Source organism: Diceros bicornis, chromosome 13, assembly GCF_020826845.1.
Source record: "Diceros bicornis minor isolate mBicDic1 chromosome 13, mDicBic1.mat.cur, whole genome shotgun sequence".
NCBI classification, from domain to species: domain Eukaryota; kingdom Metazoa; phylum Chordata; class Mammalia; order Perissodactyla; family Rhinocerotidae; genus Diceros; species Diceros bicornis.
Window position 1 is genome coordinate 50,253,579 of NC_080752.1, and position 27,281 is coordinate 50,280,859.

The window sequence follows — 27,281 nt, forward strand, 5'->3', positions numbered from 1 at the left end:
ACTTTATAATAATTGGCTAAGTGGCACATTTATGTTTTATACACTTTAGTAATATGTGGTATTTTACATTAAAAGTAGAAAAAATACGGGCCAGCCCCAGTGGCCTAGTGGTTCAGTTTGGCATGCTCTGCTTCGGGGGCCTGGGTTTAGTTCCTGGGCACAGACCTACACCACTCACCTGTCAATGACCATGCTGTCGCAGTGGTTCACATACGAAAAGAGGAAGATTGACAGCGGCTGTTAGCTCAGGGCAGATCTTCCTCAGCAAAAAAAAAAAAGAAAACAAAATACAATAATCATTTAGTCTATCAATATCTCCTGAGTACTATGTTAATATTTTGCTAGGTGATAATAGGAGATGCAAAGATGTTTAACATGGCCTCTAAAGTACTCACTAATTATTACCATAAAAAGGCATTGTGTAAGTGGTCTTAGTTTCTGTTCTTACACCTTCAGAGCCATGGAAGTAAACCTATAAACTTGAGGCAGATAACAGCCATACCATGTAACCTCTCAGGAGGTAGAATGTACAACATTAAGTATAATTGTGGTTATGTTTTTACCAGGAGCTAAGATTATTTAGTGCTTTGTTTTATACTGTTCTTTTGGACCTGGACTCATTTGGTACATGTAGCCCTAGTTATTTTAAATATGGCAAATATTTATTATTTTCTTCTTTCACATCTGTTATTTTAGCTGTGTCCTAACAGAAATTTTTAGTTCTGACACAGTGGAAAGCAAATTTAAGAATCCTAATCTCTTCTTCATGGAACATTTCTCCCGTACAACCTCTTCAAGGAGTTAGTTTACATCGACAAAACCGTTTTGCCTAGAATTAAGACCTTGGTAAATCAGCAAGCAAGGACATGAGTAGACACTTCTGCAAAAATGAGAAAAAGATTTCTGTTGAGCTCCTATCGTGTTCCAGGCACAAGTAGGTACCTTGCATTGAATCTCCACCCTAATGCTATGAGAAGTAGGTATTTTCCTAATTTTACAGATGAACAAATAGAGATTCAGAGAAATCATAATTAGTAAGTACCAGACCTAGGATTAAAATCTAAGTCTCTCTTACTTCCAAACCTGTCCTTTTTTCATTATTCTAACACTGCTACCTAGGAAAAGAAAAAAATAAACCTAGTTAAAAACTGTTAAGTGACAAAAAATTAAAGCATATATTTCCAACAGCAACAAAAATTTTTATCAATAATTTATTAATAAATCTATTAAAAGATGCATGTTATAGAGTATATTACAAAATCTTAATGAAATTTAAATTATCTTAATAAATTCAGAGATATACTATGTTCACGAATTGAAAGACTATCCCACTGGTATTCTAGACATCTAGTCTTTTGGTAAAGTGTTTTTTCCTTAGTTGTATATTATACATATCTAAATACTGGCAATCTAGGTAGTTGATAATGCCTCTTTTGTGTGTGTGTGTGTGTGTGAGGAAGACTAGCCCTGAGCTAACATCCGATGCCAATCCTCCTCTTTTTTTTGCTGAGGAAGATTGGCCCTGGGCTAATAACATCCATGCCTGTCTTCCTCTACTTTATATGGGACGCCACCACAGCACGGCTTGACAAGCGGTTCATCGGTGCGCACCCAGGATCTGAACCTGCGAGCCCCGGGCTGCCGCAACGGAGCACACACACTTAACCGCTGCACCACCGGGCCGGCCCGATAATACCTCATTTTTCACCAAACTCTTCTCAAGTAATATCTGTACTTTGTTTCTCAATTTTATTTATCTGAATTCTAGTACTTGCCCATTAATTTCAACTGTATGAATATACTACAAATTTACCCATTTGATTGATGGATATTTGGCTTGTTTCCATTTGTTTTACTATTAAAAACAATGCTACAATAAGCATGCTTATTCATGTTTCCTTTTGCAGATGTGAAATTTCTCTAGAATATATATTCCAATATAGTGGAATAGCTGGGTAGAAAATTATGCACGTCTTCAAATTTACTACATATTGCCATTTGCTCTCCTAACTGCTTGTATCAATGTGTAATTCTACAATCTGTATGAGAGCTTTCATTCTTCCGTTGGCTTATTGTCAGTTTGAGTTACTGGTCTTGAAATTTTTTGCCCATCTTGATTGGTGTAAAATGATAGCTTAAATTGTTTTTATATATATTTCCTTAATTACAAATAAGATTATTAGTGAAGGAGGCTGGCCCGGTGGCATAGCTGTTAAGTGCGCGCGCTCAGCTTCGGTGGCCCACGGGCTTGCAAGTTCAGATCCCAGGCGCGCACTGACACACCGCTTGCCAAGCCATGCTGTGGCGGTGCCCCATATAAAGTAGAGGAAGATGGGCACAGATGTTAGCCCAGGGCCAATCTTCCTTGGCGAGAAAGAGGAGGATTGGCATCAGATGTTAGCTCAGGGCTGATCTTCCTCACAACAAAAAAAGATTATTAGTGAAAATTTGTTTTTTGACATTTAGATTTTTCTCTTCTGTGAAATGCCTGTTCATATCTTTTGCCACTTTTATTGTTTTATCTTGATTTGTAGGAACTCATTACATATTCTAGGTACTAATCGTTTGTTATATATTATACATATCCTCTTTGTTTTGTTTTTAGCTTTCTTTATGGTATCCTTTTTCTCATAGTTTTACTGGTTTGTAGTTTTGTATCTTGTTTAAGAAACTCTTCCTTACCTCAAGATCATAAGGATATTCTGTATTTTCCTCTAAATGTTTGTTTTTCTTTTCATATTTAGTTCTCTGAATAGGAATTTGTTTTTGTATATAGTATGAGATAGGCTTTCAAGTCTATTCTGCTGGTCTGTGTGTCTATCCTCACAGTCTCTTGACTTGAATAGGATTATGACAAATCTTGATGAATGTTAGGGCAGACCTTATTCTTAAAAATTGTCTTGGCTATTCTTGTTTCATTGCTCTTTCATGTTAATTTTAGTATTACCTCTTTAAGTTCCCGAGGTCGAGGGAGTTATAGCCTGTTGGTATTTTGATTGAAATTGCTTTGAATTTGCAAATTAACTTGGGGATAATTTACATGAATAGGGTATATTACTCCATTTATTTAGCTCTTCTGTAATATCATCAATAGTAAAGATACCTATTATTTCTATAGGTCTTATCTTTTGTTTAGATTTCATCCCAAGTGCCTTATGTTTTTTGTTGTGATTTTAAGTGGTATCTTTTTTAAATTACATTTTAAATCAGTTGCTAGTATATAAGAATGTGATTTATTTTCATGTGTTTATCTTAAATGTACAACCTTGTTGAACTCTCTTATTAATTTTATAATTTATAGATTATTGGGTTTTCTATGTAGACAATCCTATTGTGAAGAATAATAATTTTGTTTCTCTCTTTCTAATCTTTTTACCTTTTATTTCTCTTAACTTGCATTACTGAGCTAGCTAGGAATTCCTATTAAATGAAGTTGAATTTACCATAGATTTTTAGTAGATAGCTTTTATCAAATTGAGGAGGTTCCCTTCTAGTCCTGATACAGTGAGAGTTTTAGCTATGGTGCTGAATTTTATCATATGCTTTTTTTTGGGCCATCATCTATGGAAATGACTGTATGCTTATTTCCTTTAATATGTTAATGCGGTATATTTCATTAATAGATTTTTAAAATATTAAACGTAAATATTAGTTTTTCAGTTAAAATTAGCTAATTCCTGAAAGGGGAAGAAGGAATAAAATGCATGTATATGTAGGTTTATAAAATGTTAAGAATTCAACCAATGGTAAAGAAGCAGATCTTTGCTCATTGAAATTCACACCTAATTCAGCGGTACTCATTGATTTCACCCCATCTTTTGTAAGAGCTTTTTTTCACTAATTTTCACTTCAAATGCCCACTTTCCTATAGAGAAGATGGTAAACAGTAAAATGATTAGAAGCACAGTGGGATAAAAGGGGAAAAATAATAGAAGAATGTTAAACAGAATAAATTGTTTAGTAGGATCAACTCTATGATATGACACATTCGTTGTGAATCCTAGTATTACAGTAATCCAGTGAAGAAAATTTACCTGTAGGATTAAAGGAAAGGCAAAATAAGCATGTTACTCATCATATATTTATTTTCCTTTATGTGTTTACTTTTTAAAAATTAACCCAGAAGCAATGTGTGCTTATTTAGTTATGTATCCTGCCAGCCTTTTTTTAATGCACAATATTCTCACATTTTTTAATAGAGGAATATAATGTATACATTGTTTACACTATTGTGGATTTGAATAAGGTATTCAGAATGCTGTCTTATCAGTCTCTTTTTTTAATTAATTAGAAATTGTGGAGGTGTTTATAAAGTTTATTTGGATGGAAGTTTAGCAGTGAGTATTGATTCCTCTTAAATCTTTCCTACAGAGGTAGTGATGGATGTATCCATATGCACACATACATACAAATATATGTATAAGGATGTTCACTGGAATGTTTTTTGTAATAGTAAAAAAACAAAACCAGCTTAACTATCCATCATTAGGGACATGAAGTACATCCATGTAATGAGATATCCTACAGCTATGAAAAAGAATGAGATATAGTTCCATATTAGCACGTATAGATTTATCTCTAAGATATATAATGAGAAAAAACAAGTCAAAGCCCAGAATAGTGTTTCTAATGTTTTAGCACTTGTGCTCTTTTTTATTAAGAGGGGAAGGGGGTATATATTTGCTTAATTATCATGCAGCCATGCTGTGGAATAATATGAAGCCATTAAAAAGAATGTACTGACATGGAAAGATCTCTAAGACATATTGTTAAGTTTTAAAATAATAAATCATAGAACATTTATTATCTGATCTCATGAAAAAAAAGTTGTACATTTTTATCTCTGTAAGTGCATATTAAAAGAACAGGATATACACGTATTTAACTACTAACGATGGTTACTTCTTAAAGATACTTGGAGACCAGAGGAATTCGTTACTGTGTATCTATATTGATGAGACTTCGTTCATATATTATTTCTGTAGTAAAGGAAAAAGTAATATGTGCTCACTATTTAAAAAATTAAGATTTAAAGATAAAATGAAAAAGAAGAAAATAAAAAATATCCACAGTAGCCTTACCACCCACACACATCCTGAGATAACTGCTGTTAAAGCCTTGATAAATATCCTTCCAGAGGTAAGGGACATTTTGTGAAGGACATTTAATCCTAAACCCAGGAGAGGGAGATAAAGAGCACCACGTAAAAAGTTTACACTTAGCTTAGCAGATAGTGGGCATGTTTTTTTAAGCAGAAAAATATCATGATAGCATGTAGCTTATTGTCTGTTTTGGTTTTACTTTTCATTATATCACAGCCTTTATAGGACATAATAGCAGTCAGTAAGTATGTGTTTAAGAAATGAGTGATGGTAATCTACTAACCATTGGTGAAGCTCTTCCAGTTCCAAAACCCAAGATTAAGAAATCATGCTGGTTGACTTTCAGAAAACTGCAAACTTTAGCTAGATAACAGTGGGCAGGTACCCCTTGGCATTACTAGCTATAGTTTGGATTAACAGTCACAACATTTAATACCACTGTCTTCTCAAATCTGTGCAAAATAGAGAAAGCTCTCACTAGAATAGATAAACAGTCTGGGGTGGCATAGAAAGCTTTGTTTAAGAAACTGTACTTAGCCTTTTCATCTGCTAAGGGACTCTGGCCTTCTTTGCCCTCTCACAGGCCTTGTCTCATAACCCAGAACACTTTCTGTATGTATAGTAGAGAATGGAATGATTCAGGTACCTTGTTCTTGTGCCTGTCTTCCAGTCAAAGAGAGGTCAAATTGAAACTGCTTAATTTTGGAAATATTTTTGTATGTACATAAGTATACATGAAGGATAATTTTAACTGTATAATTAGTTAATTATCATGGAGCCTGAGATCAAGTTTCTGAATTTTTTTTAAGGAAACATTAATTTTTACTATTTGTGTTTTTCTTTTTAGTTTCTGCCACTGCCTTCTACAAAGCACAACCTGTAATTCAATTCATGTGTGAAGTTCTTGACATTCATAATATTGATGAGCAACCAAGACCTCTGACTGATTCTCATCGGGTAAAATTCACCAAAGAGATAAAAGGTGAATTAATTAGCATTTGGAGCAACTTAACTATAAAATGCATGGATATAACAAACTATTATTGAAAATTTTTAAATTAAAATCTATTCATGTAATATCACCAGGAAAAAGTATAGATCAGATTCTAAAATGTTACATTAAATTCATTACCATGACATCTTAGGTAGTGTTTCAATGGAAGAAATGCCAAGTAATGGAATTAATATCAATACCAGCTAATTTTTTGTTAATACTTTCCCTTACTAGCTGAAGGGATAAGAGTATCCCGTGGGAAAATGCTTCTATAATACTGTTAAAAGTAGGAAGCTTATTCTAAAAACATTGTTATTTCAGAACTGGAGTCATTCTTTGAACATTTTCTAATATAATGACTTCCTTATTTTTCTGAAATGATAGCAGAGTATTTTATTCCTTTGAAAATTTATGGATATGGGGCTAGCCTGTTTCCTGTGTTGTTCTAGAGTTGGAATTCAGTTATTTCATGTACATTAAATAGCCAACCATTGATCTTGCCTATTTTAGTTAGTAGCTAAAATTTGTACAGTGGTGTTGCATCATATGCATATTTTACTAATATAAATTCATCTCTACATAGTCTTCCAAAGAGAAAAAAAGTTGTGTTCTGAAATTTATATTTTATATGTATTTACTCTTTATATATATTTCTATATACATTTAAATATACATAAGCAGTTTTATATGCAAACCCACATACACTGTCCTTTATCGCAATTTGAGAGATTTTTCAAGATTAATTTTGATTATGTAAAATTCTTGCCTTATTCATTATTTTAGAACCTAATCCTCATGTAAGGTGTGACTCCACTGTATTTAGTTCTTTATTATTTAGACATGAAGAGAAATTAGATATTCTCTAATTAGAATGAGTAGTATAAGTTCTATGTATATTAAGGGTTAGATCTTAAATAGTCAGAAATAACTATGTTGTTTTATTTCAAGGTTTTACCTAGGTGTTGTAGATAATTTTCAGCCTGTGGTTTGAATGAAGCATTGAAGTTTGTTCGCTGAACATCTTTCAGTTCCCCCAAATCAGAGTAGCTAAATACATCCTGCTTGCTCCAGTAATCATTCATTCTTTGTCACTTAGTAACCGGGAGAGAGAGTCATTGTAATAAAACATTAAAAGGAAAATCCTTCCTGCTTTGAAAATAAGCATCCATTTCTCTCAAGTTATTTAAGTGCCAAAATAAAAAAGTGTTATATTTTACTGTATTGCAACCATACCATTGTCCTTTCATAATCTGTATTAACTGAACAGTTAACATTGTTGGGAGGTAGTGCATTAGCCACCATTAATATGTGATCATCTAAATGCCGTGCTTTCCAGTGGAGTTGCTGCTTAGTTACCACCTCTGATATCATGAAGTCACTTACATTATTTTGCGGTAACTATGCAATCAACTCATATCACCACTCTATCACAGAAAATACAAGATGTACAGAACAAGGATTCAACTGCTGCCCGAAGAGCATGGACTCGATCTTAACTTCAACTGCTCAGGGGCCCAAAGAAATGACTGAAAAAAATGACTAGAAAGCATTATAAAGTTGATGTTATAGTGAAGGTAAAGCCAAGTTTATAGGTTAAATATTTGATTTATTAAAGCCAAAATTTTGTTTTGGTTGGATGGAGGGTTTGGGGAGGGACCTGGGCAGGGTATTATCTAGTCCATTTTTTTAAGTGTCAGCTTTTTGCTAACCCGTGGATTTGGGTCTAATCCTTAGGCACCTGTGACCCTAGATTTGGGGTAGAAAAATCTGAGTTGGATCTAATTGACAAACTGATGATTTTTTCCTCCATTCAAAGTCAAGACGGCTTTCTTTTTTTTTTTTTTTAAGAAGGCTCTTAAAGTACATCATATATTCCTACTACAGTAACTCCAGAGAATCAAAGTTGTGTGTTCTGTTCTGTATATTTGGGTTTAGTTTTTAGCTGGCATGAGGAATTTGGTGATAACTGTTAAATAGTGATACGAAGTGTGCTATAATGAATAGATTTCCATAGTATATTCGTTTGGTTCCAGTTGAACTTTTTCCTGAATATTTAATAATAACTTTTGGGTGGTTTCTTTGTGCAATAATTCATCATAGTTAAACAGCAGAAATATTGAGGGAAATTTATGGTTAAATTATCATATGTATATAAGAGTACCAGTTTATTTTTGGTAAAAGCTTTAGTAGGCTTGTAGAACCTTACTAATATTTTTTTTAATTCAAAGGGAAGACTTGAAAACAAATTGCTATGTAGTGTGGATAACAGAAATTTGTTTTAAATTTTTCTATTGTGTTTTTCCCCTAAACATAATATTTTTACAGCTTGCTTACTTTATATTGTTGGTATTTCCTTCTTTAAATACCAATACTACTACTTTAAAATACTATCAAGGACTTTCCTTGGAAAAGGAAATACTAATACTAATACTTGGAAAAGGAAAGTCCTTGAGAGTATTTTATTTTCTAGTCTCCTTTATAACATAGAGGCATAGTAAATTCTCTAATTGATCTGAAATTTTAGTTTTATAAAGGTAGTTACTAATAAAAACTATTTCTCACTGATTCAATTAGGAGTACTTCTCAAGAAAAACCCATACCAGTCTGGTTCAGTCACACTGTGTCCGTTTAACATCTTAATTTGTGCTGATATATCAGAAGAAAATATTACTAGAAGTGAACTTTGTGTTTGGTACTACAGTTAGTAATTAGATAGGAAAAGAAGTTATACTATAGCAGGGCTTCTCACCCTTGGCACTATTGATATTTTGAGGTGAATAATTCTTTGTTGTGGTCGGGGGTGGGAGGTAGTGCTGTCCTGTGCATTGTAGGATATTTAGCAGCATCCCTAAATCTAGCATCTACTAGATGCCAATAGCACCCCCAGCTGTGACAATCAAAAATGTCTCCAGACATTACCAAATAGTCCCTGAAGGACAAAATCACCTCTGATTGAGAACCACTGCACTATAGGAATCACAGATGTAAAAGGGAAATAATACAAAAATAATAACCATAAATACTATCAGAGAACTAAAAGTTGTCCTCCATCTACCCTTTTTTAAGTTTTCCTCCTTTGGAGTATAGACCATAGAAATAGAGTTGCTTATCTGTGACCAGTAGCCACCACATCTGTTTGTTAACTCTTCTCTAAAGAGTTCCAGGACTGCACTGGCCAATACAGTAGCCACTAGCCATGTGTAGCTATTTAAATTTAAATTAAATTTTCAGTTTCTTAGTCACACTAGCCACAATTCATGTGCTCAGTAACGCATATTGCTAGTGATTTTAGTGCAGATGTGAAACATTCCATCATCTCAGAAAATTCTATGGACAGCTCTGCTTAAGAAAATTCATCCCGAAGAATTTCAGCCAATGGTTTAAAAGCCCATTGCTTTACATTCTAAAGCAGGCCTGGGATCTTCAAACCCCTAGGGTCTACAGATGGACTGCAAGGATCCAGGAACATCTCAAGTCATGTGCTAAATTATGTGTATGTGTGTTTTTCTGCGAGTTTATTGCTTTCATGAGATTTGCAAAGGGGTCAGTGATTTCATAAGAAGGTAGGGATCACCTGCTCTAGGAAGTATTTTGGTTGCATTTGATTTCTAATATTTAGTAGTAAAAGAGTTGTGTCACTATATTATAATTCTACTAAATTGTCTCACCACTGTTGTCACAAGGGCCTGGGATTTTTTTTTCTTCCTGCTTTAGAAATCTTTGAAGGACTTCCTTCTTGAGCTTTATGAAATTCTGATCTTCAGTCAGTATGTGATGACTGGGTTGTTCAAATAACACGTATTTTGAAGATTATAGAATATCTTGAGAATTATTGCAACTCTTCTTTCATTCCTCTTTCCCTCTCCCAGCATAAATACCTGAATTTATTATAAACAAGGTTTTTTATTAATGGATAACTTTGTCCCGTATTCTACAGGCTTTTCAAATCTTATGATACTATTTTTTAGTGTGTAGAACTGGGTAGGATAGGGGAAAGGTTTGGAGCTAGGTCTATGATGATTGTAACCATTATTATCAATGTTATGTATAAAATCCTGTGTTACTATCACATTGCCTTTATCACAGATTTTCTGTTTAGAGTTTGAGTTTTTATAGTAATGAACAGGTTTTATATCTATAAATATTTTATATGTGACAGTTCTGTAACTTCAGTTTTTCTTGTTGGGAACAGGTCTGAAGGTTGAAGTGACTCATTGTGGCACAATGAGGCGGAAATATCGTGTTTGTAACGTAACAAGAAGGCCTGCCAGTCATCAAACGTAAGAAAAGCTAATGTTTGTCAGAGCAGAGATGATTGAAGCAGCTTGCTCTAGTTAGTGGATTGGGTGTTTTGCCAGCTCATTAATGAGATAAGAGTTGTTAATGTATACTTTTTTTTTTTTCCAGCTTTCCTTTACAGTTAGAAAATGGCCAAACTGTGGAGAGAACAGTTGCGCAGTATTTCAGAGAAAAGTATACTCTTCAGCTGAAGTACCCACACCTTCCCTGTCTGCAAGTGGGGCAGGAGCAGAAACATACCTATCTGCCGCTAGAAGTAATGTGTTTAGGCTGCTTATTAATATACTCTTATTCATCATTCTGTTGGGGTCTTGTATTGCCTATAACTTACTTCATACTCTCACATTTATTTTGGAGATTGAGCTGTTTTTAAATTTTATTTTATTCCAAATTTTTTGGTAGTGAAATAATATGAAAAAACACTCATCCACAGTCCTACCACTCTAAATATTACCACTGGTAGCATTTTGGTACACTTCTTTTCAGCCTTTTTATCCAGTGTACGTTTTAGCTAATAATAATCATACTGTAAAACAGTATTGTTTACTACTTTTTTACTTAACATGATATTAAAAAGAAGCAGTTTGATGAAGTAAATTTTAAAATTTAATTTCACATGTAATTGACACTGAGAGTTTAAAAAATGATATATACATCTAGTATAAATTTTTTTCCATTTGTAGGTCTGTAATATTGTGGCAGGGCAACGATGTATCAAGAAGTTAACGGACAATCAGACTTCTACTATGATCAAAGCAACAGCAAGATCTGCGCCAGATAGACAAGAGGAAATTAGCAGATTGGTTAGTACTTAACCCTAGAAATAGGAATTAAAAGCATATTAGAGTGAGCTACTAAAGAACCATGTCCTTATAAGCTTATACGTTATTACCATTCCATGGACTATCAGAATTAAAACGGATCATGGAAGTAATCTAGAGGTGTTCTAGGAGGAAACCTTAGTGAGTTCTATGAGAAGGGTTAGATCCTTCTAATTTAACCCCAAACTCTTTAATTAGTTCCAGAGTAGATTCTCTCAGAACTAATGTTTCAGTTTGGTGAACTGCCACTTTATTACCTCCCACCTAAAAGAGGAGAGAGAAAGGAGGGAAAGTCAAGGTATTATGACTAGCTATAGTGAGAGTCTTAACACTCAGAGTAGGATTGCTTGAAATTCAAGACAGCTTCAACCATATAGGGTCTCTAAGCTATCTCCTTGTTCTAAATGGGGAGGAAGGAAGAGTTATCAATACCACTTTATAAAACTGATAGAATAAGGCAAAATGAAAAGTAAAAGGCACCTGGTGGATCTTACCTTACTCTCTTCTTGAATACCATTTAAATTATCCAAGTGAAGAAGAAGTCTGGAAATATGAATATTACCCAAAAGAACTTAATGACACTTTCAAAAGTAATTTTAAAGATTGTTAAAAAAGGATTACAGAACTTTCATTTTATAGGCTAATTACATAAAAAAAGACCTTTTTTTCTTATAGTTTTGTAAAGAGGGAATAAAAGTTATTACATGATATTTTACTGGGAAAATACAGGCTGGTTCTCATCATGGATTTTTCTCTGATCTACTATGACCAGATTTTAAAACCTTTAAGAGACTAGAACTTCTCACTATCTCTATAAAATCTCAATAACTAGTTCTAACCCATTTATTACAACTTTTCTGTTCAGAGAGACAATATTGTACAGTATTGCCTGTTCAGAGAGACAATATTGTAGTGGTTAAAAGAGGCTTTGGAATCTTACAGCTCTGGGTTCAAAGTCTGGCTTGTCCACTTGCTTACTGTTACTATTACTGTATTATTCTAGTTATAGTATCTGGAAGGCTAGTGCAGTGATTGAGACTAGGAACTCTAGAATCAGAACATACATGGTTTCTATGTCATTTGCTTAGCTATATGGTTTTAGGCCAGTCATTTAACTTTACTAAGCTGTAGTTTTATCCTCTGTAAAATAAAGATTATAAAAGACCTTCTTTTATAGTCATAAGGTTATTGTGAAAATTAATTATAAAACGTTTAGCATCAAGCACGTCACTCAGCAAGTCTTTGTAAATGATAATTGTTGTTATTCTTTGTAACCTTACTACGGAGGTACACTAAAACACACCAGAAATGAATGGCATTTAAGCTTGAAGAAAAGATGCATTAGTGCCTAATTTCGAAAACAACTTTCTGTGCTTATTATGGGGAGATTCTTTTTACCTATTTAGATTATATAGTGTTTTTTTTAATGGATTGTTACTCAAAGACTTGAACACTGCCTTCTTTTTGTCATCTCGTTTGACATTTACCCTGAGACCAAGTAAATATGTTTTGAAAAACACAGTTACTATAGCATACTGTGAGCATGAATTACCTCTGAGATCCAAGTTTACACTGAAACTAAAGTCTTTATCTTTGTATGTATGGATATATTATGTAAAAATTATAATCTGTATCTTATACTGGCTTTCTTATCTGTCTCAAGTGCATCCCACTAAGTGTTATAATATGGCACTTTTTCTCTAAAAATACACAAGTAAATTTTATATAAATTGTAAATCAAATACTTAGAAAAAAAGAGTTAGGGTTATCAATATTTGTTATCAAACTCGACGTAAGATAAATTTTAATAGTATATGTCTGGATCCTCTAATTAGGTGTTCTTAACCTTTTTTAGGTCAAGTATTTCTTTCTCTTGAAATCTCTGGACCACCCCCCCCAAAATATGCTAGGTTTAATTATATAAAATTACCATTTCATGAGTCATAAATAGTTGAAGTTTCTTATTATTAACCTAATACATTTAAATTTTGTATAAATTGTTGGAAGGTTCACAGGCTTCCTGCAGTCCATTTGTGGTCTGTGGTCCCCAGGTTAAGATTCTCTGCTCTATCATTAGGGCACCATTAACTAGACCTATTGTTAAATATTGTTGACATAGCGCAGAAAAAAAAAAATAGAGGTTTCTAATGAGTACAGCAGGGAATTTGGGGGAATTTTGAAAGTAACTACAAACTTTTTCTGTTGTTAGGTAAGAAGTGCAAATTATGAAACAGATCCATTTGTTCAGGAATTTCAATTTAAAGTTCGAGATGAAATGGCCCATGTAACCGGACGAGTACTTCCAGCACCTATGCTCCAATATGGAGGACGGGTAAAACCTCTTGATAGTTTTTTAATTATCAACATATAGTTTCTGTGTATGGAGAGGAGGGCATCCTAGCTAAGTGTGGAATGTAGAAAATGTTTTATTGTTCCAGCAATATTTTTTTGTTTCAAAATGAGTATCTTTGCTTGAATTTAGTAGAACTTTTGTTTTTCTCTGGTAAAAATATAAATTATAATGATTTAAACAGCCTATTCCATGTAGAATGTCAGATACATATCAATTCAGCAATTTGAAATGCTTATTTCAGCTCGTTAAAATAAATTGTATGTTAAGCATTTTTTGCCTTATTATTTCTCTTTGTCCTTTTTCTGTAGAATCGGACAGTAGCAACACCAAGCCACGGAGTATGGGACATGCGAGGGAAACAATTCCACACAGGAGTTGAAATCAAAATGTGGGCTATAGCTTGTTTTGCCACACAGAGGCAGTGCAGAGAAGAAATATTAAAGTAAGTCTTGTCATTAGTTTGGCTTTGGGACCTTTTTGTGTTTAAGTTTTGTGTTTCAGTTTTAAATTACTCAGCTAATGTTCTAATCAATGTTGCCTCAAAATGGAGCATATTTAATTACTGAACCTTTAAAAATGTTTCTTCTCAATAGTTTGATGAAGATTCCTCAATTGGTTAGTCATAGTCAGTCACTGATTCATTCTTCTAGGCGTCCTAGTAGACTAGCTTCTGTGTTATAGCAGGACCATCACTGGCTTTTTTTTTTGTGAGGAGATCAGCCCTGTGCTAACATCCGCCAATTCTCTTCTTTTTTTTTTTTTGCTGAGGAAGACGGCCCTGGGCTAACATCTGTGCCCGTCTTCCTCCACTTTATATGGGATGCTGCCACAGCATGGCTTGCCAAGCAGTGCGTCGGTGCGCGCCCGGGATCCGAACCAGCGAACCCCGGGCCGCCGCAGCGGAGCGCGCACACTTAACCGCTTGCGCCACCGGGCCTGCCCCTCATCACTGGCTTTTGATAGCAAATAGGTTACGTTTAATTCTCAGCTTTGCTACTTGCTAGCTTTATTACAATGGATAATTTTATTTAATCTTGTTATGCTTCAGTTTTCACCTTTTTAAAATAGAGACAATAATACTTATCTAGTGGATGAGGATTAAATAAAATCCTTATTTATCAATTGAGTCCTTTGAAAGAGTGGTTTAACTCCTCTTTCACTTCCTTGCTTTTCAAAATTTGGCCGCCATCTCCACCACTTCGCCTCTTTCCCAGATTCTTTCCCTCAATATGTAAGTGTTCAACAGTCTTCTGTTTAAATTTAAAACAAACAAAATCTTCACTGTTCAATTTACCTCACTTATTCTCTCAGGCTTCCAGACTTACCTTCTCTCTCCTTCCTTGAAATCTTAGTGCTCTGCTGAAACTAGTTCCTGGAAGATCTCTGATATCTTAGTGCTTATCAATTCTAATGGTCTCTTCTCAGCCATTATTTTCTCAAAATTTGTGCAGCATTAGATACAGTTGAATACCTTCTTGACATTCTCTCCATTCTTGCCTTCCTGGTTCCTTTTTATCACGTTGGCTTCTTTTCTTTTTTATCTCCTCTCCTTTGGAACTCTCAAGTCTTTGGGGCTTTGGTAATCTCAAGGGCTTCTGCTATCATTCTTGAAGAGCTGTGCTGTCGTGAAAGATTACCAGCTCCACTTGTGGCTCCCCCGACTCCAAAACTTTTAGGCTTCTCTTTGACAAAGAGTAACGTTAAATTGTTAAATAAAAGAATAACATTAAAATCACATAACATAACATAAATAACATAAAAATCAGTATAACATTTAAATCTTTCACCTGCCTAAGTCCTTTCTCCATTTTCACATATTCTGAACAAAGAAATTGAAGCAGTGTATTCCCTCTATCTCTCTGGCATTTTTTTCTGTTTCTACTTATGCTGCTCTTTACTGAAAATGCCTCCTTCCTGTCTCTACTCATCTAAATAATATCCAGTCTTCTGTGATTTGTGATGCTGGAAATAATCTCTCTTAACTCTAAATATAGTAGCTTATCAATATCCTCTCTATTTGTACTTGTCACTTTCTGTGTAAAATAGAATTGTATTCTAATTATTTGTGTAAATTTCTTTTTTTTTTTTTTTGTGGGGAAGATCAGCCCTGAGCTAACATCCATGCTAATCCTCTGCTTTTTGCTGAGAAAGACCAGCTCTGAGCTAACATCTATTGCCAATCCTCCGCCTTTTTTTTTTTTTCCCCAAAGCCCCAACAGATAGTTGTATGTCATAGTTGCACATCCTTCTAGTTGCTATATGTGGGACGCGGCCTCAGCATGGCCGGACAAGCGGTGCATCAGTGCACACCCAGGATCCAAACCCGGGCCACCAGTAGCGGAGCGTGCACACTTAACCACTAAGCCACGGGGCCGGCCCTGTTGTGTTAATTTCTTATCTCCCCTCTAGAATCTAATTTTCTTTCTTTTCTTTTCTTTCTTTCTTTCTTTTTTTTTTTTTTTGAGCTGAGGAAGATTCGCCCTGAGCTAACATCTGTTGCCAATCTTCCTCTTTTTGCTTGAGGAAGATTCTCCCCAATCTAAGATCTGTGCCAATCTTCCTCTATTTTGTATGTGGGTTGCCACCACAACATGGCCACTGACAAGTGGTGTAGGTCTGCGCCTGGGAACCAATCCTGGGCTGCTGAAATGGAGCTCTGGAACTTAACCACTAGGCCACAGGGCCGGCCCCTAGAATCTAATTTTCTCAAGAAAAGGATTAATGTCTGATTCAAATATCCACTAATAGCTCCTATAAGGTATTCACATAATGAATAGTTCTTGAGTGATATAGAGACCAGTTTTCCCCAGGTCAATTCAGAATTTGCCTTGCCTCCTTCATGTGAGAAGTAAAATTTCCAGGGGCTGGCCCCGTGGCTTAGCAGTTAAGTGCACGCGCTCTGATACTGGCGGCCTGGGTTCGGATCCTGGGCGCACACCAACGCACCGCTTCTCCGGCCATGCAGAGGCCACGTCCCACATACAGCAACTAGAAGGATGTGCAGCTATGACATACAACTATCTACTGGGGCTTTGGGGGGCTGGAAAAGGAGAAAGATTGGCAATAGATGCTAGCTCAGAGCCAGTCTTCCTCAGCAAAAAGAGGAGGATTAGCATGAATGTTAGCTCAGGGCTGATCTTCCTCACAAAAAATAAAAAAAAGAAGTAAAATTTCTTCTGTTTAATTCTTCTGTTCACTCCTTTTTATTAGCTCCAGATCTCTAATTGTATGTCTTAAAGTTCACTTAATATGTTTTTTTCTCCAAAGTTTTTATCCCCCTGCTTTCAAGTAAAATATCATAAGGACAGTTTACTACAATGCTACGACTATCTTACTTGGCCTCCAGAGACCAAAGAAAACACCTCCAGTCATTTTTCAAGCCTAGGGTCATTCTTTTCATTTTGCATTTGTTATTCATGGCTTGATAGAAGTCTTATGATCAGGGACTTATGGCTCTTATTCAATGAAAATATTCAACGTCATACTTCTTGAATTAAACACTAATAATGAAAAGGAGAAGAAGGGAATTCATACAAACTTCATCTCTGTCCTGAGGGAATTGAAGTGTTTTTGAGCAAAGATAACTCAGATCCTTGACTTAGGAGCTTATTTGTTTTAAAACAAGTAAAGTGATTGTTAAACCTCAACATCATTACTCTATCCTAGGCTAAATGCAGAATTTTGTTTAAATATGAAATTATTAATCTTTTATTTTTTTCAGTGTGGATGAAAGTACATTAAAGTGCTGCCTGCCTCATTTGTTTTTAAATGTTGTGTTCATATTTTCTTAATCTTTTCTGAGGACGCAATCTTTCCTGCTATCCTAATTTGAGACAGGTAATATGGAAAGAAACTCTGGATTAGGTCATAGTTCTGACTCTGCTATTTATCTAACCATTTGACCTTGACCAAATACTTAATGTCCCAGAAACAATTTCCTGATCTATAAAATGGGAATAATACCTGACCTACCACTTTCTTAGGAATCGTGTCAAGATTGAATTAGAAAATGTACAACAGCTTAAATTTATCAAGCTCTTAGCATGTCTTGGGCTAAGGGCTAAGTGCTTTACATGTATTATCTCATTTAATCATCACACCAGCCTTAGAATGGAAGTAATCACATTGTAGATGAGAGAAACTGAAAAAATTTGCCTAAAATTTCATAACTAATAAGTAACAGAATTAGAATTGGAACATGTCTTGCTAACTTGAGAGCTAAGCTCTTAACTAGCACGCTCTATTACTAATGGCCTTTGTAAACTACAAAACGCCACATAACTGTATAGTAGTGTTAGTTTGCAAAATAGATTACTGACCCGCTATTGCCCTTAACATCAGTAATCTGGTGATCTCTTCATATATGGAGCACACATATCTTTGCTTCATTCTGCATTCTCTTCCCAAACTTTCCAGTTACTACTTTGTAGGTGTTTATGACTAGAGAAAGTTTTTATTTTTATTAATTTCTCCTTCCAGGGGTTTCACGGACCAACTGCGTAAGATTTCTAAAGATGCAGGAATGCCCATCCAGGGCCAGCCTTGCTTCTGCAAATATGCGCAGGGGGCAGACAGCGTGGAGCCCATGTTCCGGCATCTCAAGAACACCTACTCTGGCCTCCAGCTCATTATCGTCATCTTGCCGGGGAAGACACCGGTATATGGTAAGGATAACTTCAGATTGCGTTTTTCCTCAAGTACTTGATATTCCTTTTAGAATTATGCTAAAACATATCCTAAAACTTCCAAACATTAAAACATATTTTATAGCTACAGTATTGAAAATTGTTAACTTTAAAAAGACAAGTCAGTAGATCGATTTAAATAGTCAAGAAGAGACCCTGTGAAAAGAATTTCAGTAGTTAAAGGAGGCATTTGAAAACAATGGTGGAGGAAAGAATTATTTCTTAAAAATGGCATTGAGATAACTTGAGTATCAGTATAATGTAGTGGTTAAAAAGCACAGGCTCTGGAGTCAAATTATGCTGCTTAATACTCAGCTACTGCCAGGTGTACTGCCTGTGAGATCTAGCTGAATTACTTAACCACACTCAGCCTTAATTTCCTCATCTATGAAATTAGGATACTAAAACTACCTAACCCATATAAGGTAGTTGTAAGGATTAAATAAATTTACATATGTAAACAGGGACTAGAATAGCACCTGTCATATAGTGAACACTCAGTAAATGTCAGCTATTATTATTGTAAACAAATTAAAGTTTTATGAGATCAATAAATATAAATCATTGTGGGGGCCGGCCCCGTGGCTTAGTGGTTAAGTGCTCGAGCTCTGCTACTGGCAGCCCGGGTTCAGATCCCGGGTGCACACCGACACACTGCTTGTCCGGCCGTGCTGAGGCTGCGCCCACATACAGCAACTAGGAGGATGTGCAACTATGACATGCAACTATCTGCTGGGGCTTTGCGGAGGAAAAAGAAGGAGGATTGGCAATAGATGTTAGCTCAGAGCCGGTCTTCCTCAGCAAAAGGAAGAGAATTAGCATGGATGTTAGCTCAGGGCTGATCTTCCACACACACACAAAAAAAAAATCATTGAATCATGGAAAAACACACAGAAAGTACCGTTTTCAACCTCCTGAATGGAGTATAATCATTTAAGCTTAGAAATGACAGAAGAATTTGCAAAGGAAAATTGTTAGATTTGACTGCCTAAAAATTAAATTTTCTGTATGTCACAAAAGTATAACTAAAATTAAAAGCAAACCAAGAATGTGAAAAATATTTACAACAAAGGGAGACAACGAAGGGCTAGTTTGTTATTAGTTAAAATATTCACATAGGGCCGGCCCCGTGGCTTAGCGGTTAAGTGCTCGCGCTCCGCTACTGGCGGCCCCGCATTCGGATCCCAGGCACTCACTGACGCACCGCTTGTCAGACCATGCTGAGGCTGCGTCCCACATACAGCAACTAGAAGGATGTGCACCTATGACATACAACTATCTACTGGGGCTTTGGGCCGGGGGGGACAAAAGGAGGAGGATTGGCAATAGATGTTAGCTCAGAGCCGGTCTTCCTCAGCAAAAGGAGAAGGATTAGCACGGATGTTAGCTCAGGGCTGATCTTCCACACACACAAAAAAAAAAATCATTGAATCATGGAAAAACACACAGAAAGTACCGTTTTCAACCTCCTGAATGGGGTATAATCATTTAAGCTTAGAAATGACAGAAGAATTTGCAAAGGAAAATTGTTAGATTTGACTGCCTAAAAATTAAATTTTCTGTATGTCACAAAAGTATAACTAAAATTAAAAGCAAACCAAGAATGTGAAAAATATTTACAACAAATGGAGACAACGAAGGGCTAGTTTGTTATTAGTTAAAATATTCACATAGGGCCGGCCCCGTGGCTTAGCGGTTAAGTGCTCGCGCTCCGCTACTGGCGGCCCCGCATTCGGATCCCAGGCACTCACTGACGCACCGCTTGTCAGGCCATGCTGAGGCTGCGTCCCACATACAGCAACTAGAAGGATGTGCACCTATGACATACAACTATCTACTGGGGCTTTGGGCCGGGGGGGACAAAAGGAGGAGGATTGGCAATAGATGTTAGCTCAGAGCCGGTCTTCCTCAGCAAAAGGAGAAGGATTAGCACGGATGTTAGCTCAGGGCTGATCTTCCTCACCAAAAAAAAAAAAAAATTCATATAGATCTATTATGTGTTCAAAGGAAAAAATTCTTACATTCTTTTAGATTAATGAGAAAGAATATAAACTAAAATTTCTCAAGAAAAAACAAGTAAATATATGAGAAAATGTGGGTTTTCACCAATAGTTTAAGAAAAGTAGAGTAATAAAAGGAAAAATTTTATGCTACTAAATTAGCAAATATACTTAAATATTATAATACCTAGTGCTTGTGAGTATGCAGTGAATCTAGTATTTTATGGCAGTGCAAATTGGTATCTTTTCCATCGAAAGTAGAAAAATGTGTTTTTCGTCTGCAATTTATATTTCCAATTCCAAAAATGTGTTCAAAGAATTCATAATGTAGAAAACTTTTTTTTTTTTTGAGGGAGATTGGCCCTGTGCTAACATCTGTTACCCAGTCTTCCTCTTTTTTCCTTTTTCTCCCCAAAGCCCCAGTACATAGTTGTGTATTCATAGTTGTAGAGTTGTAGCTCTTCTGTCTAGGACGCCACCTCAGCATGGCTTGACGATCGGTGAGTGGGTCCTTGCCCAGGATCCGAACTGGTGAACCCCAGGCCACAGAAGTGAAACTCTCGAACTTAACTGCTCTGCTGCCGGGTCGGCCCCTAGAAAAATCTTTATGCACAAATAATGATGTCTGTGATGTTAAAAAATAAGAACTGGCTTTAAACAATGAGTAAGTTAATAGTATGTTGATGAAATAGTCTGCAGTGATTAAAAATGATGGTTATAAAATTCAAAAGATATTTTTTATGTTGTGATAAAATGCAGAAGGTTTTAAACTCAAAAAATTTGTAAATCAGTAAGGAAATGACAAACAACTCAACTGAAAAATAGACCAAGGACGTAAAACAGAAAAACAAATGGTCAGTTATTTTATGAGATCATGCTTAGCCTCATTTGTCATTAAAGAAATATGGACTAGAATAAGTTATTTTTCACCAACAGTGAGAATACCCGTTTTTGGCAAAAATGTGAATAATTAATTATACACTCTCGTACCCTGTTGATGGGAGGGGAAGTTGTTATTACCGTAGCCTCCAAACTGGTGTTCTTCTCTGCATTGCTTCTAGTTCCCTTTTAGTCCATTGTCGACACTGCTGCCAGAGTGATTTTTTTTTTAATTAATAGACTTTATTTTGTAGAACAGTTTTAGATTTATAGAAACATTGAGCAAATAGTAGAGTTCCTATATGCTTCCCCTCCCCTGCACATAGTTTTCCCTATTATTAACATCTTGTATTAGTGTGGTACATTTAATGAACCAATATTGGTAAATTATTATTAATATATTGTCCACAGTTTATATTAAAGTTCACTCTTTGTGTTGTACAGGTCTATGGGTTTTGACAAATGCATAACATCATGTATCTACTATTACAGTATCATAAAGAATAGTTTCCCTGCTCTAGGCCGCCCCGTGGCTTAGCGGTTAAGTGCGCGTGCTCCGCTGCTGGCGGCCCGGGGTCAGATCCCGGGCGCGCACTGACGCACCGCTTCTCCGGCCATGCTGAGGCCGTGTCCCACATACAGCAACTAGAAGGATGTGCAGCTATGACATACAACTATCTACTGGGGCTTTGGGGGGAAAAAATAAATAAATAAAATCTTTAAAAAAAAATAAAAAAATAAAGAATAGTTTCCCTGCTCTAAAAATCATCTGTGTTCCACCTATTCATCCCTCCTGCCCTCTTCTCAAACCCCTGACAACCACTGGTCTTTTTATGTCTCTATAGTTTTGCCTTTTCTAAAACGTCATATAGTTGGAGTTATATGGTATGTACCGTTTTCTGATTGGCTTCTTTCACTTAGCAGTGTGCGTTTAAGATTCCTCCATGTCTTTTCATGGCTTGACAAGTCATTTCTTTTTACTGCTGAATAATATTCCATTGTATGAATGTACTATAGTCTGTTATCTGTTTACCTATTCAAGGACATCTTATTGCTTCCCATTTTTATCAATTATGAATAATGCTGTTATAAATATTCACGTGCAAGTTCTTGTGTGGACATAAGTTTCCAGCTCAGTTGGGTAAATAACTAGGAAAATAATTAGTGTATTGAATAGTAAGACTACCAAATTATCTTCTAAAGTGGCTGTGCCGTTTTGTATGTACACCAGCAATGAATGAGAGTTCTTATTCCTCTGCATCCTCTCCAGCATTTGGTATTGTCGATTTTAGGATTCTAATAGGTGTATAGTGGTATCTTGTTGTTTTAATTTGCAATTCCTTAATGACACATAATGTTGAGTGTTTTTTCATATGCTTCTTTTCCTTTTGTATGTCTTTTTTGATGAAGTGTCTGTTCCAATCTTTTGCACATTTTTTAATTAGGGTGTTTGTTTTCTTATTGTTCAGCTTTAAGAGTTCTTTGTATATTTTAGATACAAGTTTTTTATCAGATATGTGTTTTGCAAATATTTTCTCCCAGTCTGTGACTTGTCTTTTCATTCTCTTAACAGTGTCTTTCATAGAGTACAAGTTTTTAATTTTAATAAAGTCTAACTCATCAATTTTTTCTTTCACAGGTCATGTTTTTGGTGTTACATTTAAAACTCATTGCCAAACCCAAGGTCACCAAAGTTTTCACCAAAGTTATCTTCTAGTGGTTTTATAGTTTTACTTTCTACGTATAGGTTTATAACACATTTTGAGTTAATTTTTGTGAGAGATAAAACGTCTTTGTCTAAGATTCACTTTTTTGCATGTGGCTCTCCAGTTCTTCCAGCACTATTTGTTGGAAAGACTGTCTTTCTATTAAATTGCCTCTGCTACTTTGTCAAAGATTGACTGACTATATTTGTATGTCTGTTTTCTGGACCCTTTATTTTGTTCCACTGGTCTGTATGTCTATTCATTTGCTAATATGACACTGTCTTGATCAATATAGCTTTATAGTAAGTCTTGAAGTCACATAGTGTCAGTTCTCTGACTTTGTTCTTTTTCTTCACTATTATGTTAGCTATTCTGAGTCTTTTGCCTCTGTATATAAATGTTAGAGTCAATTTGTCGTTAGCCACAAAATGACTTGCTGAGGTTTTTATTTGGATTACATTGAATCTATAGATCAAGCTGGAAAGAATTGACATCTTAACAATATTAAGTCTTTTTGTGTTTGAATATGGAATATCTCTCTGTTTAGAGCTTCTTTGATTTCATCAGAGTTTTATAGTTTTCCTCATATAGATCCTGCACACATTTTATTAGATTTGTTTTTTTTTCTTTTGATGCTAATGTAAATGTATTGTGTTTTTAATTTTATTTATTTTATCTTATTTTTTTACTTTCTTTTTCTTTTTCTTTTTCTTTTTGTGAGGAAGATCAGCCCTGAGCTAATATCCGTGCCAATCTTCCTCTTTTTGCTGAGGAAGACTGGCCCTGGGCTAACATCTGCCCATCTTCCTCCACTTTATATGGGACACCGCCACAGCATGGCCTGACAAGTGGTGCATTGGTGCACGCCCAGGATCCAAACCTGGGCTGCCAGCAGCGGAGTGCACGCACTTAACCGCTACGCCACAGGGCCGGCCCCTGTGTTTTTAATTTTAAATTCCAGTTGTTCATTTTTTGTATATAGGAAAGCGATTAATTTTTGTATATTTACTTTGTATCCTGCAACTTTGCTATAATCACTTATTAGTTCCAGGAGGCTTTTTGTCAATTCTTTGGGATTTTCTACGTAGACAATCATGTCCTCTCCTAACAAAGACAGTTTTATTTCTTCCTTCCCAGTCTGTATACTTTCATATCCTTTTCCTTTCATTTGCTAGGACTTCTAGTACAATGTTGAAGAGGAGTAGTGAGAGAAGACATCTTTGCATTGTTCCTGATGTTAGAGGGAAATCATCTAGTTTCTCAGCAGTAAGCATAATGTTAGCTATAGGTTTTTTGTAGTTGTTCTTTATCAAGTTGAGGAAATTCCCCTCTAATCCTAGTTTGCTGAGAATTTTTATCATGAATGCATGATGGAGTTTGCCAAATGCTTTTGCTTTATGTATTGATGTGATCATATGATTTTTCTTCTTTAGTCTCTTAATGTGATCAGTTGCATTAATTGATTTTTAAATGTCAAGCCCAGCCTTGCATACCTGGGATAAGTCCCACTTGGTCATGGTATATAATTCTAATACATTGTTGGATTCAATTTGCTAATAGTTTGAAGATTTTTGCATCTGTATTTATGAAAGATAATGATCTTTGGTTTTCCTTTCTTGTAAAGTCTTTATGTGGATTTGATATTAAGTATTGTTGGCCTCATAAAATAAGTTAGGAAGTATTCTCTCTGCTTCTGTTTTCTGGAAGATATTGTAGAGAATTGGTATCATTTCTTCCTTAAATGTTTGGTAGAATTTACCAGTGAAACCATCTGGGCCTGGTACTTTATTTTTTGGAAGATTATTAATGATTCAGTTTCTTTAATAGATACAGGCTGATTCAGATTATTTATTTCTTCTTTGTGAGTTTTGATAGTGTCATTCAAGGAATTGGTCCACTTCATGTAAGTTATCAAATTTGTGGGCCTAGAGTTGTTCATAATATTCTTTTTTTTTATATATAATTTTGTTTATTCCCCCCCCCCCCAAAGCCCCAGTAGATAGTTGTATGTCATAGTTGCACATCCTTCTAGTTGCTGTATGTGGGATGCGGCCTCAGCATGGCCGGAGAAGCAGTGCGTTGGTGCACTCCGGGGATCCGAACCCGGGCCGCCAGCAGCGGAGCGCACGCACTTAACCGCTAAGCCATGGGGCCGACCCCATAATATTCTTTTATTAGCCTTTAAATGTCCACAGAACCAATAGTGATGACGCTTTTTTCATGTCTGTTATTAGTAATTTGTGTCTTCTCTTTCTTTTCCTTAGTCTGGCTAGAGGTTTATCAATTTCATTGATCTTTTCAGAGAACCATCTTTTGGTTTTGTTGATTTTTCTCTATTGATTTCTTATTTTCAATTTCATTGATTTCTACTCTAATTAATATTTCTTTCCCTCTACTTGTTTTAAGTCTATATTGTTCTTCATTCTCTATTTTTCTAAGGTGGAGACATAGATTATTGATTTTAGATCTTCTTTTCTAATATATGCATTCAGTGCCATAAATTTCCCTCTAAGCACTGCTTTCACTGCATCCCACAAATTTTGACAAGTTGTATTTCATTTTCATTTAGTTCAAAATATTTTTAAGTTTCTCAAGACTTCTTCTTTGGTCCATGTGTTACATAGAATTATGTTGTTTAATATACCAATATTTTGGGATTTCCCAGCTATCTTTCCGTTATTGATTTCTAGTTGAATCCCATTGTGGTCTGAGACCATACTTTGTATTTCTGTTCTTTTAAATTTGTTAAGATATGTTTTTGGACCAGAATGTGGTCTGTCTTGGTATATGTTCCATGTGAGCTTGACAAGAATGTGTATTCTGCTGTTATTGGATGAAGTATTCTATAAATGTCTCTTAGATTCAGTTGATTGATGGTGCTGTTGAAGTCAGCTATATCCTTACTGATCTTCTGCATACTGGATCTGTCAATTACTGATAAAAGTGTGTTGCAGTCTCCACTATAATAGTGGATTTGTCTGTTTCTCCTTGCAGTTTTATCAATTTTTGCCTCACTTATTTTGGCATTCTTTTGTTAGATGCATGCATGTTCAAGATAGTTATGTCACCTTGGAGAATTGACCCTTTTATCATTATGTAATGCCCTTCTTTATCCCTAATAATTTTCCTGGTTCTGAAATTTGCTTTATGTGAAATTAATATAGCTACTCCAGTTTTTTTTTTTTCCTTGATGTTAGCATGGTGTATCTTTCTGTATCACTTTGTTTTTAATCTGTGTCTCTATATTTAAAGTTGATTTCTTGTAGACAACGTGTAGTTGGGTCTTATTTTTATCTTTCCCTCTTTTTCTGCCTTTTCTGGTTTTAATTGGGCACTTTATATTATTCCATTTTCTCTCCTTTGTTAGTATATCAATTATAATTGTTTTAAAAATTTTTTAGTGGTTGCTTTAGAGTTTGCAATATACATTTACAGTTAATCTAAGTCCACTTTCAGAGAATTCTGTACCATACTTTACAGGTAGCATAGTGACCTTATAACAAAGTATTCCCAATTCCTCCCTCCTGTCCCTTATAACATTGCTGTCATTCATTTCGCTTATCCATAAGCTATAACCACCCAACACATTGTAACAGCTATCTATTAGTTCAATTAAGAATAAGAAATTAAAAGATTTTATTTTACTTTTATTTATTCCCTCTCTGACCTTCCTTTCTTTATATACATCTGAATTTCTGACCTATATTATTTTCCTTCTCTGAAAAACTTCTTTTATCATTTCTTCCAAAGCAAGTCTACTGTCAACAGATTCCCTTAGTTTTTATTTGTCTGAAGAAGTATTTCTCCTTCACTTTTTTTAAATAATTTAATTGTTTGGTGTTTAGTTATAAATCAGATTATCCATTCATATAGTTTCAAGTGTTAAATCATTCTGGAATTCTTATTTTAAAAAACAGCTGCTTTACTGCCTTTACCCCATTTGTTTTTCTCATAGAAAAACTCTTTCATCATTTGCCACTTCTTTTTTACTTAATTTTTGTTTCCTGAGTGCTGCTACCTATATTTCAGCTCTTTCTGTAGTTGCCCTCTTTTGCCTGAACCCTGGGATCTCTTCATTTGTCTCATGTTAGTGGAGGTGTCAACAGATGGCTTCCTTAAGTCAGTCATTTAGTGTCAAATTTTGATTATAGTTTCATTCCTTCTGATGTACTGTTTTCATGGGAGTGTTCCCGGGTTAACTGTTTTTTAAACAAGTTTTTGTGTGTATGTGTGGTAAAATATACATAACAAAATTTACCGTTTTAACCATTTTTGAGTGCACAATTCATTGGTTTTAAATATATTCACATTGTTGTGCAACCATCACCACTATCCATTTTCAGAACCTTTTCATCATCCCTAACTGAAACTCTGTACCCATTAAACAGTAATTTCCCATTCCTCTCTCATCCCCAGCAGCCACCATTCTGCTTTGTCTCTAT

The 27,281-nt window shown here is 35.2% G+C and overlaps 1 protein-coding gene across 6 annotated transcripts in view; it reads left to right on the forward strand.

Moving 5' to 3' along the window:
* Positions 1-27,281, forward strand: part of AGO3 (argonaute RISC catalytic component 3) — a 112,386-nt gene that overhangs the window by 60,796 nt on the left and 24,309 nt on the right. For 4 of the 6 annotated variants that reach the window (XM_058553668.1, XM_058553670.1, XM_058553669.1 and 1 more), the window contains 7 exons: positions 5,950-6,084; positions 10,289-10,376; positions 10,504-10,651; positions 11,079-11,198; positions 13,426-13,548; positions 13,878-14,011; positions 18,049-18,233. In XM_058553668.1, coding sequence (XP_058409651.1) covers positions 5,950-6,084; positions 10,289-10,376; positions 10,504-10,651; positions 11,079-11,198; positions 13,426-13,548; positions 13,878-14,011; positions 18,049-18,233 — 933 coding nt within the window. Of the gene's footprint in view, positions 1-704; positions 935-4,291; positions 4,338-5,949; positions 6,085-10,288; positions 10,377-10,503; positions 10,652-11,078; positions 11,199-13,425; positions 13,549-13,877; positions 14,012-18,048; positions 18,234-27,281 lie in introns of those variants that run through there. The other 2 variants (XM_058553671.1, XM_058553673.1) reach the window with 2 other exon arrangements.